This window comes from Miniopterus schreibersii (genome assembly GCF_964146895.1).
Source record: "Miniopterus schreibersii genome assembly, chromosome: 3".
Taxonomy (NCBI): Eukaryota; Metazoa; Chordata; class Mammalia; order Chiroptera; family Miniopteridae; genus Miniopterus; species Miniopterus schreibersii.
Genome location: NC_138103.1, coordinates 3,271,835 through 3,289,920, shown reverse-complemented (window position 1 = coordinate 3,289,920; position 18,086 = coordinate 3,271,835). Strand labels below are relative to the sequence as shown.

General features: G+C 43.9%; 1 protein-coding gene across 2 annotated transcripts in view; it reads right to left on the bottom strand.

Annotated features, from left to right (window-relative positions):
• Positions 1-18,086, bottom strand: part of COG7 (component of oligomeric golgi complex 7) — a 61,450-nt gene that overhangs the window by 34,618 nt on the left and 8,746 nt on the right. For both annotated transcript variants that reach the window (XM_081131780.1, XM_081131781.1), the window contains exons 5-8: positions 8,934-9,016; positions 8,069-8,191; positions 4,594-4,792; positions 860-987 (exon numbers count right to left, since the gene is read on the bottom strand). In XM_081131780.1, coding sequence (XP_080987906.1) covers positions 860-987; positions 4,594-4,792; positions 8,069-8,191; positions 8,934-9,016 — 533 coding nt within the window. The remainder of the gene's footprint in view (positions 1-859; positions 988-4,593; positions 4,793-8,068; positions 8,192-8,933; positions 9,017-18,086) is intronic.

Here is an 18,086-nt window from a genome sequence, read left to right as displayed (position 1 = left end):
AGACAACCCTGAGACGGGGAGACTTCCAAGCCGCCTCATCCATGGGACAGTCACTTAACAGGGACATCAGAAAGGCAGTCCCGAGCTGGGACAGCTCTTCACCAGCCTTAACTGGAGGAGGCCGGTCTAAGTGGCTGGTGAGGGTACAGAAGTTAACTCTTGGCAGAACAGTGTGATGAAATTCTGACAACCATCCTTATATTTTTCATCTTTCCTCTTTTTCTGTGACCAAGACGGCATCTTCCCCTATGGTTCTCCAGCCAGGACTCAAATTCTCTGTATCAGACAACCCAGAAGAATTCTGAGAAAAGAAAATGCCTCCTTCGGGGGCCAGCATGCCACTGAAGCAAGGCAGACGTTCTGGGGGCATCCCTGGAAAACGGAACAGTGGTGCCGGTGGCAGGTTTAACTACCGGGAGACCTGTTCCTAAATGTCAGCTCGCCTCACACCAGACCACCTTAACACCTGCCCTAACCCTGACCTCCCTCCTCTCCAGTGCCCCGAGAGCCCTGTCCATAAGTGCCTGGCTACTGTGCCCTTTTGCTTATCTGCCTCAAACAAAAGACTGCCAAAAAAATTAATAAATCAGGGAGATAACCTATCCCCACCAGGTGGAAGCTTCTCATTTGGCTAGATTGTTATTGGGGATTTTAAGTACAAAACTGGGAGCACATCTGTGGTCTCATTTTTACATTTGGTTCCCAAGAGCTCACAAGGCTCTTAGGGCCGGTTTTTGCACACCTGTTCCAACTCTGAGCACACCTGAGTCCACCTCACACTGTCTCCAGTGCATGCCACCCCCACCCCTGCCTGGCAAACAGAATGGCCAAGTGGCCAGTGGCAGTGGTGTGACATTACCAGAGGCACCGCACTGATCTGGATGAGGAGGTGCTGGGCTTCCATCTCTCCGTACTTGAGCTGGTAGGGTTTGTATGGACTGTAAACAGCACCCACCAGCTCCGTGACTTTCACCGGGTTGTGCTCATCTTTAGGGAATCAGAAATGAGAGGCAACAATGAACACAGAATTAGAAATCAGTTCTGGAAAACGACAGGGGGACAGGTACTTCCCCGTTTCACCTCAAGGTAACTACTGTCCACGGAAGCTGCAACACTCCCTTACGTCAGTATCTTTATCCCCCCTAATCCTCACCCAAGGACATTTTTTCCATTGCTTTTCAGAGAGTGGGAGGGAGAGAAACACAGATGTGAGAGAGACACATCAAGTGGCTGCCTCCCACTCTAGCCCTGACCGGGGCTGAGCCTGCAACCAAGGTATGTGCCTTTGGCCAGAACAGAACCTGGGACCCTTCGGTCCATGGACTGACGCGCTAACCACTGAGCCAAGCCAGCCAGGGCCCTTACATCAATATCTTGATACATTTGAACTTTGTGTATTATTTGTCTAAAGCACTATTAAAGATAACCACCCCCTAAGTCCCACAACACATCATGGTTAAGAACACCTTCATATTGTAAAGAGAACCCCTTCAAATGACGACGTTCATCAGTCAAGTCCGAGGACTGTTACAGAGAAAGGGCTCTGCAGGAGAACACTCTCCTGGGCTTTACAGAGCAGGGTGTCCACACACTAGGCATCCCCCAACTTCCTATATTAAACAACATAAAAATTTAAAACCTTTGTATCAAAAATTTAAATGACATAGCAATTCAACTTCTAAGTTGAACACTTACCCAGTGACTCTGGCAGCCATTGGTAATCTTTGCCTGAATAGACTTTACTGTTACTGACTATAAATGGTGATTTGCTAATTCTTTCCTTCCTTCTACATCTATGTTCTGGCATTCTTTTGTAAAGAATTATTCCTTTCTCTGTTTTTATTTCTTTAAATTCTCACCCAAGGATATGTTTTCATTGATTTTTCAGAGAGGGAAAGAGAGGGAGAGAGAGAGGAGAAGGGAGGAAGAGAGGGAGAGAAAAACATCAATCGGATGCCGCCCACATGCGCCCTGACCGGAAATCGAACCTGCAACCTTTTGGTGTATGAGATGAGGCTCTAACCAACCGAGCCACCCAGCCAGGGCTCCTTCTCTCTATTTAATAACACTATGAATTCATGAATTTTTAAAAATTCATTGTTTTCATCTATTACTGTCATTATTTATTTTAATGTTCAAATTATTTCAAATTTGGTCAATGGCTGCTCCCTCAGGTTGGCACCCATATCTTTTTAACTTTTCCCTATCAGTCTTTGAGTGTTTTCTTGCTTTTTGACACAAACTGATCCAAGAACAAAACATTATAGTAACTTGACTCGCTGGCTTGGCTCAGTGGTTGAGCATTGACCTATGATCAAGGAGATCAAGGTTCAATTCCCGGTTAGGGCACATGCTCAGGTTGTGGGCTCAATCCCCAGTCGGGGGCATGCAGGAGGCAGCTGATCAATGACACTCTCATCATTGATGTTTCTATCTCTCCCCGCCCCCCCCGAAATCAATAAAGACATATTTTTTTTTTTTAAAGTTATAGTAACTCAGTTATAAAGTGGTCATTAAACATTTAATGACAGAAGAGATAAGATTGTACACAACCAATATTTTAAACTATGCATAGATATGCATATGTGTGCATATAAAGTGTTTACATTTATTTATGAAAAATGTGTACTTATATTTGAATTACTAGGAGGAAACACAAAATGTTGTAGTGACTCCAAGTGATGAGGCTACGGTTCATTTTTTTAATCCTCACCAGAGGATACTTTTTCCATTGCTTTTCAGAGAGAGTAGAAGGGAGAGAGAGAGACATTGATGTAAGTGAGACACATCGACTGGTTGCCTCCCGCACATGCCCCAACTGGGACCGGGAATCGAGTCTGCAATCGAGGCACATGCCCTTGGCCTGAATTAAACCTGGGACCCTTCAGTACGCAGGCTGATGCTCTAACCACTGAGCGAAACCAGCCAGGGCTACGGCTCATTTTTATTCTCTTTATTTTTGTGCCTCTAAAGTATTTTTAAATTGAAAAAAAAACCACACCTTTTTTTACACTGGCCGGTATTCTCAGTGGTTAGAGCATCAGCACACAGACTGAAGGGTCACTGGTTCAATTCCCAGTCAAGAGCATGTGCCTGGGTTGTAGGTACAACCCCCAGCCCCAGGTGGGGCACATGCAAGAGGCAACTAATCGATGTGTCTGTCTCACTCTGATGTTCTCTCTCTCCCTCCCTTCCTAACACACTCTCTAAAAATCAATGAAAAAAATATTCTCGGGGGAGGATTAACACACACAAAGAAAACAAAAACAAAACACCTTTTTAAAAGTCACTTTAGGAACCATTAGAAATCTTACACACTATGGCTGACTACCGAAGCACTTCCATATCTGATTCTTCAACACTGCCCATGGCGGGGGGAGGCAGGCTGCCTGCTCCCAGTGCACCTGCATCCCACTCTGCTCTGGTAGGACACATGGCCTCAACACCCTCTCTGGCCACCTGGAAGGGCACTGCTAGTCCCCTAGAAGCTACCACAGCCACCATGCCTCTCCCATAACCAAGGCCTGACCAGTGAGTGTGCCAAAAACACCTATGAATCACCAGGAGCCCGAAAGTAATTACATATGAGTGTAATTAAAGAGAATCACTATTAAACAAGGCGAGCTGGTGACACAGCAGCCACACGGCAGAATGAGACCTTCCCAGAGCAATTTCCTGATCTGATAGCAGCATGTGTCACAATGCCTGCGGTACTTAAAAGTTTATGATGCTTTTAAGCACAGAAGGAAACAGCTGGGGATACGCAGCACCCCAAGCATCACGTGCCTGAACAGGGACAGGAAGTGCTCTGCTCTCAGGTGGCAGTAGGGCAGGAAGTGCTCTGCTCTCTGGTGGCAGCAGGGGATGCCCATTCTCCCTGTGGCCACCTTCAGTACTGACACAGCATCTCTGCCCTCAAAACTTGTTGCCAAAGCCAAAAGCTCCTCTGAAACTTAACGTTTAGTTGAATTGCCTGAGTTTATATGACTTGAAAGAGGACACTGCCCCAGCTGGAGCCCAGCTGGTTGGAGCATGGTCCCATGTACCAAGCGGGTTGTGGGTTTGATTCCCAGTCAGGGCACACGCCTGGGTTGCGGGCCCAATCCCAGGTCAGGGCACGTGAGGGAGGCAACCAATTGATGTTTCTCTCTCATATCAGTGTTTCTCTCTTTCTCTCCCCTGCTTCCTCTCTCTCTCTCTTCTGTCCTCTCTCTCTAAAAATCAATGAACATGTCCTTGGGTGAGGATTTGGGGGAAAAAATTTTTAAAAAGAGGACACTATTTTCCCAAAGGAACCTCTGCCAACTGGTGGCCACTAAGGTCTACCTGCCTCTTTTACCTTCTAAGGTCCTGCAGAAAGGCCCACCTCCTCCCCAGAACAGGGCAGCACTGCCGCTAGGTAAATACATTAAGCAGTAACTATTTCCACAAAGGGAATGTTGTCATGGAAAAGGTTTTCATATCTGTTGAGAAGGAAAAAAGTGATTCTTCCCATTTCTGTAATATCAGTCGCCTGAAAATGCAAACCAACTCAGGCCCCAGAAGCGTCAACAAGAGTAAAGGCAAGCCAGAGACGGGGAGAGGGCTATTTACGTGAGTGGGGCAGCAGTGCCATCTCCAGCCCCTTGGCAAAGTGGGCAGTGGCGGCATACAGCTCCAGCAGCTTGGGAAGCTCCAGCTCGGGCCCCGCCTGCTCCACACTGGAGCCGAGGCACATGGGCAGAGAGGGCGCCAAGTCCCCTAGGGTCTGAATCAGCAGCACAGTCACCACCTCGTAGGGGTTCTTAAAAACCTGCAGTGGGAGAGGGGTGCATGCGTTAGCATACTTGATCAAATGGGTGCATTCCTTCTAGAAAAGCAATCTCCTGACCACTCTGAAGGGTCTGTTCAAGAGCTATGAGCCCCATGTTTTTCTCACAGCAAACGTAAACATGCTCAGAAAGCCAAGTGAACTGGCAGGACTTGCAACTTGTCTAGAACAATTGGCTACTCCATGCCTATCACAGGCCCCACGTGCTGAACTATTTTCAAATCGACAAAATGTAGTATTTAGACGGTCACCAAAAATTGGCTAGAGAGGACTGTGAAGACGACAATGCAAAAATTGGAAGGGGGGGAACAAAATGAAATTAAAGAAGAGCAATTCAATGAATCAGAGCTGGAGGACCTTGAAGCAGATTTGCAGATCAGCTCGCAGCCCCCTCTCCTTGACACAGATCTTCAGTAAAGGTAAGGACCGCCAGGAACAGTGTAGCCAGAGCCTTTCAGATTATAAATTCACCTATTCGTTAAGGCTTTTTCCCATTCTGTAGACAATAGGTATCTTGGACAAAACTTAAATCATACAAGCAGTGAATTTAGAGGGGGATTCTTACAGACCCCCACTGTTGATTAAATGCTTTTTTATTATCGCATAATTTAAATATGCACAAACATGAAGCAAGATATAAGATTGTTCTTATGCAACTCTAAAGCCAAAAAAGGTATGAGTTTAAAAACTATAAAATCAATAAATTCAATTTTTTATTAGAAAATACCTTGAGATAAATGAAAATGAAAACACTATAGCAAAACTTAGGAGATAAAGCATAAGCAGTGCTAAGAGGGAAATTTATAGCTGTAGATGGAGACATTAAAAAATAGCTCGAATCAGCAGCCTAACTGTACACATTAAGAAACCAGAAAAAAGAAGCTAAACTCAACAATAGCAATAGAACAAAAATAATAAAGATTAGATCAGAGATATATAAGAGAGAATAGAAATATCAATTTAAAAATCAGGAAGACTAGAAGTTGGTTCTTTGAAAAGACTAATAAAATTAACAAACCTAAATTAATAAAATCAAATAATGAAAGTGGGGACATTACTACCGATTTCATAGAAATAAAAAGGATTATATCATGAATAATTGTACACCAGCAAATTAACTTAAGGGAAATGGACAGCCCTGGCTGTTATGCTAAGTGGTTAGAGCGTCAGCCTGGAACTGAAGGGCCCTGGGTTTGATTCCAGCCAAGGGCACGTACCTCAGTTGCAGGCTCGATCCCAGACCCAGTTGGGGTGCGTGTGGGAGGCAACCGATCGATGTCTCTCTCACACGGATGTTTCTCTCTGTCTCTCTGTCTCTCTCTCTTTTCTCCTCTCTCTGAAAAGCAGTGGAAAAACTGTCCTTGGGTGAGGGTTAAAAATAATAATAAATAAATACATAAATAAGTATAAATTAAACGGTCAAATCAAGAAATATAGCCCCACTGGTGTGGCTCAGTGGCTGAGTGACAACCCAGGAACCAACAGGTCACCGGTTTGATTCCCGGTCAGGGCACATGCCCAGGTTGTGGGTTTGATCCCCAGTAGGGAGCATGCAGGAGTCAGCCAATCGATGTTGATGTTTCTCTCTTATCGATGTTTCTCTATCTCACTCTCCCTTCCTATCTCTCTAAAATCAATGAAAACATATATTTTTTTAAAAAGACATATCTCCAAAGAAGATAATACAACTGACACATTACCCACTAGGATGGCTATTATAAAAATTTTTTTAAGTGACAAGTGTTGGCAAGGATATAGAGAAACTGGAACAACTGGAACCCTTGTGCACTGCTGGTAGGAATATAAAAATGGTACAGCTGCTGTGGAAAACAGTTGGCAGCTCCCCAAAATGTAAAAACATTACAGTATGACTAAATAATTCTATTCCTAGGTATATACCCAAAAGAACTGAAAACAGGGACACAACTAGATATTTGTACACCAATGTTCACAGGAGCATTATTTATAATGCCAACAGGTAAAAGCAACTCAAGTGTCTATCATTAGATGGATGGGTAAACAAAACGTGGTAAATACAGTGGAATATCAGTCACAAAAGGATGAAATCCTGATACATGCTACAACATGGATGATGCCTGAAAACATGCTGAGTGAAAGAAGGCAGACTCAAGGGACAAATATTGTATGATTCCACCTACATGAGGTATCTACAGTAGGAACACTTATAGGAACAGCAAACCAGCAGTTACCAGGTGATAAGGGACGAGGGATGGAGAGTTATTGCTTAATGAGTTCACTGTTCCTGTTTGAGATGATACAAGAATTCTGGAAATAGCGGTGACAGTTAACACTGTGAATGTACTTAATGCCACTTAACTTACACTTAAAAATAGTTAAAGTGGTTTATGTTATATATATTTTTACCACAATAAAAAAATTAACTATAAAATCAGTAAAATTTGAAACAACAGGAGAAATAATGTTCTTCTGCCCTTTCCATCATTACTTTGCCCTTGTTGCTATGACACAGGTCCTCCAGAGTCCAGCATGCCTGTCCTACCTTATGGTGTCTGACAGAATTCCCACATAGTTCCCACCTCCATTCTAACTACAAACTACGATGAAAACATCAGGGTGGCTATGGCACTACCCAGCACTCTGGCACCACTGCTCCCATCATGTAAGTACTGAATTTGTCTCCTCTCTCTCAGACCAATCGATTAATCAGCAAAAAGCCGAGGGGCAGTAATTCACACCCTTTAGGGCTGGAAATGCCTAGAGGTTTTGGGAGAGTAAGTGAGGAGAAAGTTCCACTTCGCATCAGGTTGCTCAGTCTCACCTCTGACCCAAGTCAGGGGGTGCCTTTAAAGCCACATTCCTCTGCTAACTCCCACAGTATTGTGAGAACAAGAGAAATAACTATAGACCAGGAAACTGTTATCCAAAGTTAAGATAAAAAAGATCTTGTTCGCTCAAACAGCACCTAACTAAGAGCCATGGCTGTCAGATGAGAAGATAATGGCCTTCAGGAATTCCACAGGCTCCCCTGCTCAACAACAAGCAACACCGTCACATTAGATTCCACTTAAGATATAGATAAGAGAGAAGATTAGAGTTGTAACAGATCTAGAGATTTTACTGCTGTGGGTTTGGAAGCTTATCTTTTAACTCCTTCCAGGAAGGCAGCCAACAGGGGGGTCTTCAGGCTGCTCTCCGCAGTTGAGACAACTCCCAGAGCGGTCACCTGTTTCCTGCCACCAAGGCTTTGCTCTCCCCAGAACCCAAGTGAGAGGTTACCTGCGTAGCCCATTGAATTTGCGTGTGCCAAGCTCCCAGTAAGGCATCGTAGAGTCCGGTGAGCTGCCGGTCCAGGGGGAGGTCGCTCTGGCACAGCTCTTGCCAGGCTCCAACAAGCTGCACCTGCACAGGCAGAACAAAGGGGCCCGCTGGGTACATCAACATGTGCTGCCTGCTAAAACCACTCTGCCCTCCCACCATGGCAAGCTAGCTACTGCAGCCTACTATCCTAAGGAACCACGACCCACTGATGGCCATGCACTTCCAAAAAAGCAGGAGAAACCCTATGTAGTTAACTGCTCTCATCATCAATCAAAACTAAAGCTGCTGCCCTCTAAGTGATCCTTACTCCTTTTATCTCGCTCTAGAAGCAGGCCAATGTACTGTACCTCAGCAGGCCTCCACCCTTCTGCAGAGACCTCAGAAGTGGGTGTGAGTGTGTTTTAGCTTTAAGTCCTAACTCTCCTGCTTAAATGACACATGAGCATCAGACCTGAAAGAAATCAGGTTAGCCCAGGACGCTGTCAAGTTTTTCAGGAACCTAACTTCAACAACCCCAGGAAATACATAAAATTCTCATGGCTTGCTGAGGGCATTATTAAGCTTAAGACAAGAATCTCCCTTAGAGGACAAAACTGGAAAATTAAAAACAACTTTTCAGTCTATAAATGAAATCCAGCTGTAAATAAATATAAGAGAGACCAAAACTGATGATTCATTTTCCAACTGGCAATTGAATGAATCCCCAGGCTGGGCCCACAGCACCCCCTGCTGGCTAATGAAAGAAAAATTCAGAATGAGGAGGCAATTTTTACCTGAGTATGAATCTAGGATTCCACAAGCATAACCACACACAGCTTCTCACCTTGTGACATTTGTAGTAGTAGGCCAGAAGCTGGGGCATCCGGTCAATTTCAGTGAACACCTTCACAAACATTTTGGATTGCTCTAAAGAATGACATAAAATGTGTATATGCCGTTACCAGGTTTTCTGTTGTAGCCAGAGGAAGAATTTATCAAAATAAATGTGAATGGACACATGAGGCAGAATTCAGAAGTTTCTACCTAGACAATGATGTAACTCATGTGTGGAAATCATAAATATGAAAAATAAGCAAAGTTAAGGGCAGAACGTGTGTCTCAACTGAACACTTCTTGCTTAGAACAACGCATCAATAAGCCTCATTAATATAGCTGAGATTATACGCTGGCCAAGTAAATGTTACATGGGAGTAGAAAAAAGAATTAGAATCAGGGGTGGGGCTTGGGCTGTAAAACAGGGGATCTGCTGCTCAGGACTGTACAAGGGGTTGGGGAGAGCCTCAGACAATTTTGTGCTTTAAGCAACTCGCCTGCCTGGCTCTGAGGTAGAATCATAAAATAGCCTCAGAAAGGCATCTAAAACCACCACCAACCAGCCCCATTCTGCAGAGAACACTAGTCTAAAGAGCTTTAGCCGCTTGCAAATCCACTGCTAAACCACGTGAACTGCCACTACTCGCCCATCTCCTACCTTCGTGGCTCAGTCTAATATTTACATGAACTACAAACACTGACACAAGCAGACCTCCAGAGCCTTTTACCTCCTAAGTCGGGGTGAGCCCCTAGCTCTGTGTAGCTTGCGCCTCATCAGAAGGGCCTTTTCCAATCAGCCGGCCCCAACGGGGTTATTCTGGCTGCTCCCTATCACATCTTCTCCTTCACAAACTAATCACAACCTGTATTATTCTATTTAGCTACTTGTGTAATAGCTTATGGTTTTTCTTGGAAACATAAGCGCCACAAGGGCTGTGACCTCTCCTGTCATTTCACTGTTTTTAGGAATAAGCACAGCACACGGTAGGAAGTCAAACACTGCAGTAAATGTACTGCCTTTGAGCCCTGCTGCGCGCCTGTGAGTGGTGCCGGGGGTCAGGCTACAGCACCAGGCCCCTGCTTGCACATAACTGGGGCCCACTGCTCCACCCAGGCCCTTTTAACCTCCCTTTTCATCATGAACTACAGGGTGGCACCACGCTGCCTGGGCACAGGACGGGTTTTCCAGGGGGGCAGGGGGCTTGTGACGACCAAGTCCCTGAGGTTGAATGCCCTAGGGAGAAGTCGGGGACCCTGTGGGCTCTGCTACTAGTGCCCTGCACATTTCCTGTGCCTACCCTGTAGGTCCCAGCTCTCCTCTTTCCTTGCTGATCAGTGGGACATACAGATGGTTCACCACGGTGTCGGTGGTAGAAAAGGGAGAGAGAAACGGGCTATGGCCTTGAGCAGCTTAAGGGCATGGTGTACAGGCTTTGGTCTTGAGGTGCAGGAACTTAACTCATCTGGCTAAGGTGTAGATTTGACCTTTTTACAAAAACTGCCATTTAGAGCCAACTGCTTATTTGCATACATGGCAAGTGTGGGGTAAAGCGTTGGATAAATGAATGTGGCCCAGTTAGCCTAAACAGCTAAAACAGCTGTGAAGATTAGATTTTAGGCATTACTGGGCACAACATAGGCACCTAAATAATTGCACAATCACTCCTATAATCCAGATTCTAGGTGACACAAGCTCTCACCTGGGCTTAGATTTAATGTGCATCACTTCTCAGTACAGGGAAGCACAAGTATAGGGACACTGCTTTGGCCACTGGAGGGGGCCCCAAGGAACAGGACCACTAGGCAATACAGTTCAGAACTGTCCCCCTCACGTTAAACATGGGCTGAGGATAATAGCACCTAGCTCATGTTAGGTGTGGTGAGTGACTACCTGGGATCCTTAACAGTGCTGGTCCAGTGATCCCCCAGGAAACCAAAGCTGCTATTGGCAGCTGACGGCCCAGGTGCCCTGAACCCACTGTTTATTCTGTCCCTGTTACCTAAATAGGACTCAGTAGAAATAACTTAGATGCTTTCATCTAGGATTTGACAGATGTTTATTTTGTGAAGTGATGCAAGTAACAGTAAATCCCCACCTATTTAAGTGCAATAGGGTAGAGGCATGTGTAATGTTTACACAGTAGTGCATCTAGTCCTTTACCTTTAGTTATTGCACTTAAATTATAAAAGCCAGTGAACAAGACACGCAGTCTGACTGGCAAACTGAGAAGTTAGAACAGCACACCAACTGCAATGGTCGAATTTAAGCCAAATGGTTTAATGGTGCAATTTATCAAATAAGGGTTCGAAAATGCAGTAAATTGATGATTGTTTTAAATAGCATTGTTTTCCTGCAATATAATAGCATGTTCATGTTGGAAAAAATAGAAAACAGAGTAAGCAAGAAGAAAAAACTGCCTATAATCCTATCACAGTCTGTTAAACACTGTCAATGTTTTGGTATATATTCACAGAATATTTTTAGAAAAAACTTCTAGTGTTTACTGGCTTAAATATAATCACAACTTTAAAATCTCTACCCAACATGGCAGAATTTGTTATTTCTTGAAACAAGTAATAAAGCAGAATTGGGCAATACAGTGAACCCATTTAGTAAAACCATTCTGAAACTCAAAAGTAATAATACATGAATCTTTAGCCCTTAGAGAGGAATGTGAGTTTTTCAAGACTAGTGCATTTTAATTTGTAAAACTGGGAGAAGTTCCTGATTCAAACAACAGAAATAGGAAACCTTCTTTGGCAACCATAAAGACTTCTGGGCAAACACCTCCAGTTCAATTCAAAATAACTGTGAGCACCTGCTGGTGCAGAGCCACCTGCTGGCACTGTGGGGTCTTGAAGTGGACTTGCTATTTTTGCAGCCCCACATCTACTGCTCCATTTCCGCTAACAGAACTCAGGTTCTTCTCTGAGGAACCATGCATCTGCTTCCATGCTCCCATTTTCCATTTAAATATTTCCAGTGAAGCTGATTCTACAAATGGCTGCCAGGTCTGGCCAATCAGAGCCTCAAATCTGCCTGATTAAGTAATTCAGAGGTGCAAAAGCCTGCCCATCAAATGCCATCAAGATTAATTGTGGGCCCTGGCCAGTGTGGCTAAGTTGGTTGAGCATCTTCCCATGCACTGAGAGGCTGCCAGTTCAATTCCCAGTCAGGGCGTATGCCCGGGTTTTGGGCTCAATCCCCAGTAGGTAGCAGATCAGTGTTTCTCCTCTCTCTCCCTGCCTCCCTTCTTCTCACTAAAATCAATAAAAACATATTTTTAAAAAAAAAAAAAGATTAATCACGGGACCTCTTCTCAAGCTGTGAGAATGAAAGCCCAGAACTGCAAGGGCCAACACATGAAAAGTATGCCTGGAAGTAATCCCAACACAGAGGAATGGAGCCAAGAAACAGCATGAGAGAGAGACTGGTACCCCGGCCAGGTGGCTCAGTTGGTTGGAGCATTGTCTTATGCAGGTTCAATCCCCAGTTGGGGCTCATACAGGGGGACAACCTGTCAATGTTTCTCTCTCTCTCTCCCCCTTCCTCTCTCCAGAAGCTACTCCAACCCCTGAACTTCTCAGTTCCATAAGCCAATATATTCTCCCTCCCGTCCTCCCTCTCTCGCCTTTAAGTCAGTTTGAATTGGGTTCTGTCACTTGCAACCAAAAAGAATCCCAAACTGATATACATCGATGCAAATAAAATGTGGTCCCTAGTGTCTATCCCATCCACCCAATGTCTATCCCATCCACCCAAAGTATAATATATGACCAATGGGTTCTTATTATTTCATATTAACAAATGACTTTCAATTATAAACAAAACCATATATAACAAACTTATAGCACCAAGAGGAATTAGCACGAACACTGAAAATAAAAGCTAAGAGTCCCCAAAATTCATTTATGCTGCTTTCGCATATGATTTCACCTTCTATTTTGACAAAAGTACTTCTCACAAAGTGCCCTGCGTGTAGGAGACATGTCAGAATTATCTGTTAAATGAAAAAATTATATAGGAAAAAATGCTCTGAAATCTGTCCCTAAAATATTTCCCCCACTGTATCCGTCTGCACCATGTCACTGTTTTCTCCAACGTACAGACAGCAGGAATCGGCCTTAAGCATGTGCCTGAGAGCACCGCCCTCCTTCCTTCTCCCCTGGACAAAGAGAGCATGTGGTTGAGTGTGTGAGTAAACATAAACAGAGGTGAGGGTAATATCTAAGGCAGATCTGCACAGTAGGCCATAACAACAGAAATCCGCTGTGGATAAGCTAGCTGGCCCACTTTTATACCCACAGGACTTCTTTTAGTTTTGTTTATTGTTATTTTTTTTAATCCTCACTGAGGAAATTTTTTCATTGCTTTTCAGAGAGAATGGAAGGGAGAAAGACAGAGAAACATTGCTGCGAGAGAGACACATCAACTGGTTGCCTCCTGCATGTACCCCGACTGGGGCTGGGGATTGAGCCTGCAACCAAGGTACGTGCCCTTGGCTGGAATCGAACCCCGGACCCTTCAGTCCAAGGGCTGATGCTTTAACCACTGAGTAAAACTGTCCAGGGCCACAGGACTTCTTCCAAAGCTTTCCCACTTATATAACCTCACTTTAACTTCAGTGCAACCCTGTGAGTTAAGATGGAGAAATTGCCAACAGAATAAATAAGTTAATCAAGATCACAAAACTAGAAGGGCCAAGACCATCTACTGGTCAGTTCCTGAGACATCCTCTAACTCCTATGATTTGTCCAAGGTGACAACTGACAGACACAAGACTTTAATCTTAGATCTAGCAAAGAGCTGTGCTGGTACAGATCAGAGAAGAGAGAGCTCCAGAAGAAAAGTCTCTGAGGGAAAGGGGAAACTCCAAATACCTTACTCCCATGATATAGTGTTTGGAAAAAATTAAGAACTATGAATGGTTAAGAGGAATGAGAGAGAATAAAAGGCAATCAGACACTTCAGGATGAACATGAAGGAGAACAGGAAAGCAGTTAAAAAATACAGGAACTATTTATAAAGTTGTGATAATATAGATACTATTTAATTCAATTTAAAGTGGTGGTATAGGAAGGGAATGAGGAAGGGAGAGAAGAGCTGTGAAAGCTAAATCCTTAACTGTAATAGGAAGTCAATAGACACTGCCTAAAATTGACATACAAAGAAATAAAGTACTACATTTATTATACAGAAATGCACAGTCAAATACCAGAGAACAGGAGCTCTAGAAATGAAAAGCGAGGGTCTCCTGCCACTGGAGGCGAGGTAGAGGAAGAGAATGCTGTTTTCCCTATAAGACCTTCAGTACCATTTAACTTTTTCAGCTGATGAGGGTAATTTAGCTGAATTCAAGAAAAAGCAAAGCAAAGCCAATTAACTCATTTGTGGGTCTGCACTCCCAATCTGTAGTTCAGCTAACTCTGCTGAGCTGCAGGCCTTTTAGAAGCACTGCCGCTCTCATTCAAGCAGAACTTCCATGAGTTCCTTACTGGCTCGTAGGAACTGTCCCCTGTGGGCCACTGTAAGAGCTACAGTCTCAAAACAGGAGGTCCAAGAGGAAGAATGATCCCTGAATGCCTCCTCTGGACCAGGAGCTGTGCTCCTGCTGTCTCCTTTAATGCCCCCAAGAATGGCATGGTCGAATTCCCCACTCATGTTACTGAGGGGAAACTGAGGTCTCGTTCATATGCAGCAGCCAAGAGCTTTCAAGCTAGGTCTGTCCACTGTCCAGTCAACACTGCTCCCTCTCAGTAAGTCTCCTGAGGAGTGTGGCCAAGAACTGATAATAGTGATGAAATTATTCCCTGAACAGAAGCTCTTGAATCTGCTCAGGCAAACTATGTTCTGTCCCCAACCCTTTCCGGCCTCATCACTGACCATTTCCCAACATTTACTCCACTAAAATGGGTTCAATTACTATTCCCCAAAACAGACCCAGAGTTTCCCCACTTCTGTACCATTCAAACATATGGCGTTCCCTCTGCCCCCAAATGCTTCTCCTCACCTATCAAAATCTTACACCCAGGGGAAAATACTCATACTATATTGCTAACTGGGGCAAAAATATATATATACTCAATGTATATATGTTTCTTGAAATATATATGTATACAAAGGGGGAAAACTGGAAGGAAACACTAACAGTTATCTCTAAACCATTTTCCTTTCTATATTTTTCAAATTTCCAATAACCTATGTACATATTACATCTACAATGAGAAACATTTTTCAGTGGTTTTAAGTCCATCTCTCTTTCATGGTTCTGCACAGATACTAGCTCTTACATAAAAGCGTCCTCAGTTTTCCTTCATCCCTTCCTTGGTCACAGGGCGGCCTAGGCAACTTTCACATTCCGTCCTTTAAGTATTTGTGCACTCTTCTTGCCCAGCCTCACCCTCGACCAAGCAAGCCATCCTGATGGGCAGAAACCTCATCTGACTCACCTTTACATTCCTTGATATTCCTCACATCATTAATATTCTGAAATAACAGTTACCAGGTAGTTATCCCTTTGAAAATTCTTACTGTTTTAGCAGATGGGGAACCATAAAAAACGCAGACAAACTCAATTCCTAGATTCGGTGGCTTGAGGAATAACTAAATAAGTTGGTAAACATCCGCATTCCACACGAAGCAAAGGACTCTAAGGGCCAAGTTATGGGTCTGATATCAAGTAATTTCTGACATGCTTCCCTAGCCCAGGAAATGACTAAACAAAGCACTTGCTTCCAGGATGGCTGCAGAAAAACAGGAAGGCGAGTCCCTGCTGGCCTCGACTTGCAGCAACACTGCCGCTGCCTCTCGTCTGCCCCCTTCTGGCCAAAGGGTAGATGTCACAGTCTTAGAAGTCAATTAAGAAGGAAAAAATCCTGTAGGACAGAAATTGGAAGTTCCTCCTTTCATAGGTACTCACACTCCTGGATGTTATGAGGTATACGTAGCATGAACACTTTATAATACTGATTAATTAAATGTAAGACAATTCACCTAAAAAAAAAAAAAAAAAAACCAAAAAAAAAATACTGAGCTAACCCAACCTTTTATCTCTGCTTTGCTCCCCTTCATCTCTAGGAAGCCCAGTAAACTGCTAACAAGGAACCTCTGTAATAGCAGCCACTGGAGACAATCCAGCTACACCTGGGAGACCTGGCAATAGATCTCACCTTAATGGGCCAGAATCCATGGGCGAGAAAATTAGTATTTTCCTTTAAATGCTTATTATTTTCATAAGATGGCATAAACAAATGCATTTTTCTGCTTGCTACATGTAAAATTATGCCACAGAAAGTTGCTTCAACTTATCAACTGAATTCACTGGTTGTATAAAGTGAAATAGACATGTATACTTAGAGACTGTCACTCTGGGAAACAGATGGAAAAGGGTAATGTATTGGGGATGTAGGAATTTATCAGAGCTTTCCCTTTAAAACTGTTAGATAAAGAAGCACCTTGGCCTTCCAGGAAAGATGGCTGATTAAAAAGCACATTATTTTTTTTGCAGCGGGGAATCCTTCCTGATACTCACCAAAATTAACCACCAATGCCTGGCCGGGCGTGGCTCAGCAGCTGAGCATCGACCTAGGATCCAGGAGACTGTGGTTCGATTCCCGGTCAGGGCACATGCCCAGGTTGCGGGCTCGATCTCCAGTGGGGGTCATGCTGGAGGCAGCCGATCAATGATAACTCTCTCATCACTGATGTTTCTATCTCTCTCTCCCTCTCCCTTCCTCTCTTTGAAATCAATAAAGATAGATTAAAAAAAAAAAAAATTAACCACCAAAAGAAACACACCACCATTTCATCTATGTTGAAGCCAGGAAATATCTGCACTACAAACTTCAAAGAATGCCAATCAGATACTCAGTCATTTTGGCTCAAGAGGAGTGGAAGTGCTGGGAGAACTCTGAACGTGAGCATGGAGCAGCGTGCTGGGAAGAAGTGAAGACGGAGCAAAGGGAGGTCTGGGCAAGGCATGGGAAGGAAGCCTGTTTCTGCACATGTCAGTGGGTGCCCTCAACACTGGTGATCTCACACTTCATTTCAAAACTACTACCGCCCTGGACAGCATGGCTCAGTTGGTTGGAGCGCTGTCCCATACACCAAAATGTGGTGGGTTCAATTCCCAGTCAGGGCACATGCCCAGGTTTTGGGTTTGATCCCTGGCTGGGGCATTGCAAGAGGCGACTGATCAATGTTTCTCTCTCACATCAATGCTTTTCTCTCCTTCCCTTCTTCTCTAAAATAAAATAAAAATAGCTTATTACAAAGCTACAATGATCAAAACACTGTGGTACTGGTGTAAGAATAGACAGAGATGGTAATATTCATATTCAAGTGGAACTGCAGACAAAAAGCACTTAATGGGGTCATAGCAATATTGATAAAAGTGCTACTTAAATCCTAATAGAGCTCTAGCTGCTTTGGCTCAGTGGTTAGAGCATCATCCCATGAACTGAAGGGTCCCAGTTTGATTCCAGCCAAGGGCAGGTATCTCGGTTGCAGGCTCGATCCTCAGCCCAGCTGGGGCTCATGTGGGAGGCAACCAATTGGCGTGCCTCTCACATTGATGTTTCTCTCCCTCTCCCCGTCCTTCCACTCTCTGAAAAGCGATATTAGAAGCATGCTCAGGTGAGGATTAAGAAAAAAGTGTCCTAGTTTAATAATAAATTATATGGTCAAACTCGTATAATGAAGTTTTAATGTTTATATGTATGATAAGAGTTTATATATACACAGGTCTGCATATTCATATTAATAACTATCTAGCTATAGATTTCCAAAAACACAACTAATGAAGCCTGGTCTCAGCATACCCAATCATCCTAAACAAATTTAAGACATCGTACAGAACTCTTAAGATAGCAGTCTTCTCATGACTTAATTTCATCATCGGAAATGTACCATCATATAAACAAAGCTATGCTACCTCTCAGGAGCCAAGGGAGGAAAGCATTTCAGAAAGAAGGGAGCAAAAAACATTAACCGTGTTGACAATGAGAAACAGCAAAGTATAAATGGGTGAGGCCTCCAAGTTTGCTGATAACAGCTGCTGGACAGCTTCAATGGAACAGGTTCAGGAGAACATTAAACCCAGAGCAGAAGGGCTTTCGAGTGAAGGAAGCAGGAGCAGTGGACACAGATTATGTCCTTTCCAAT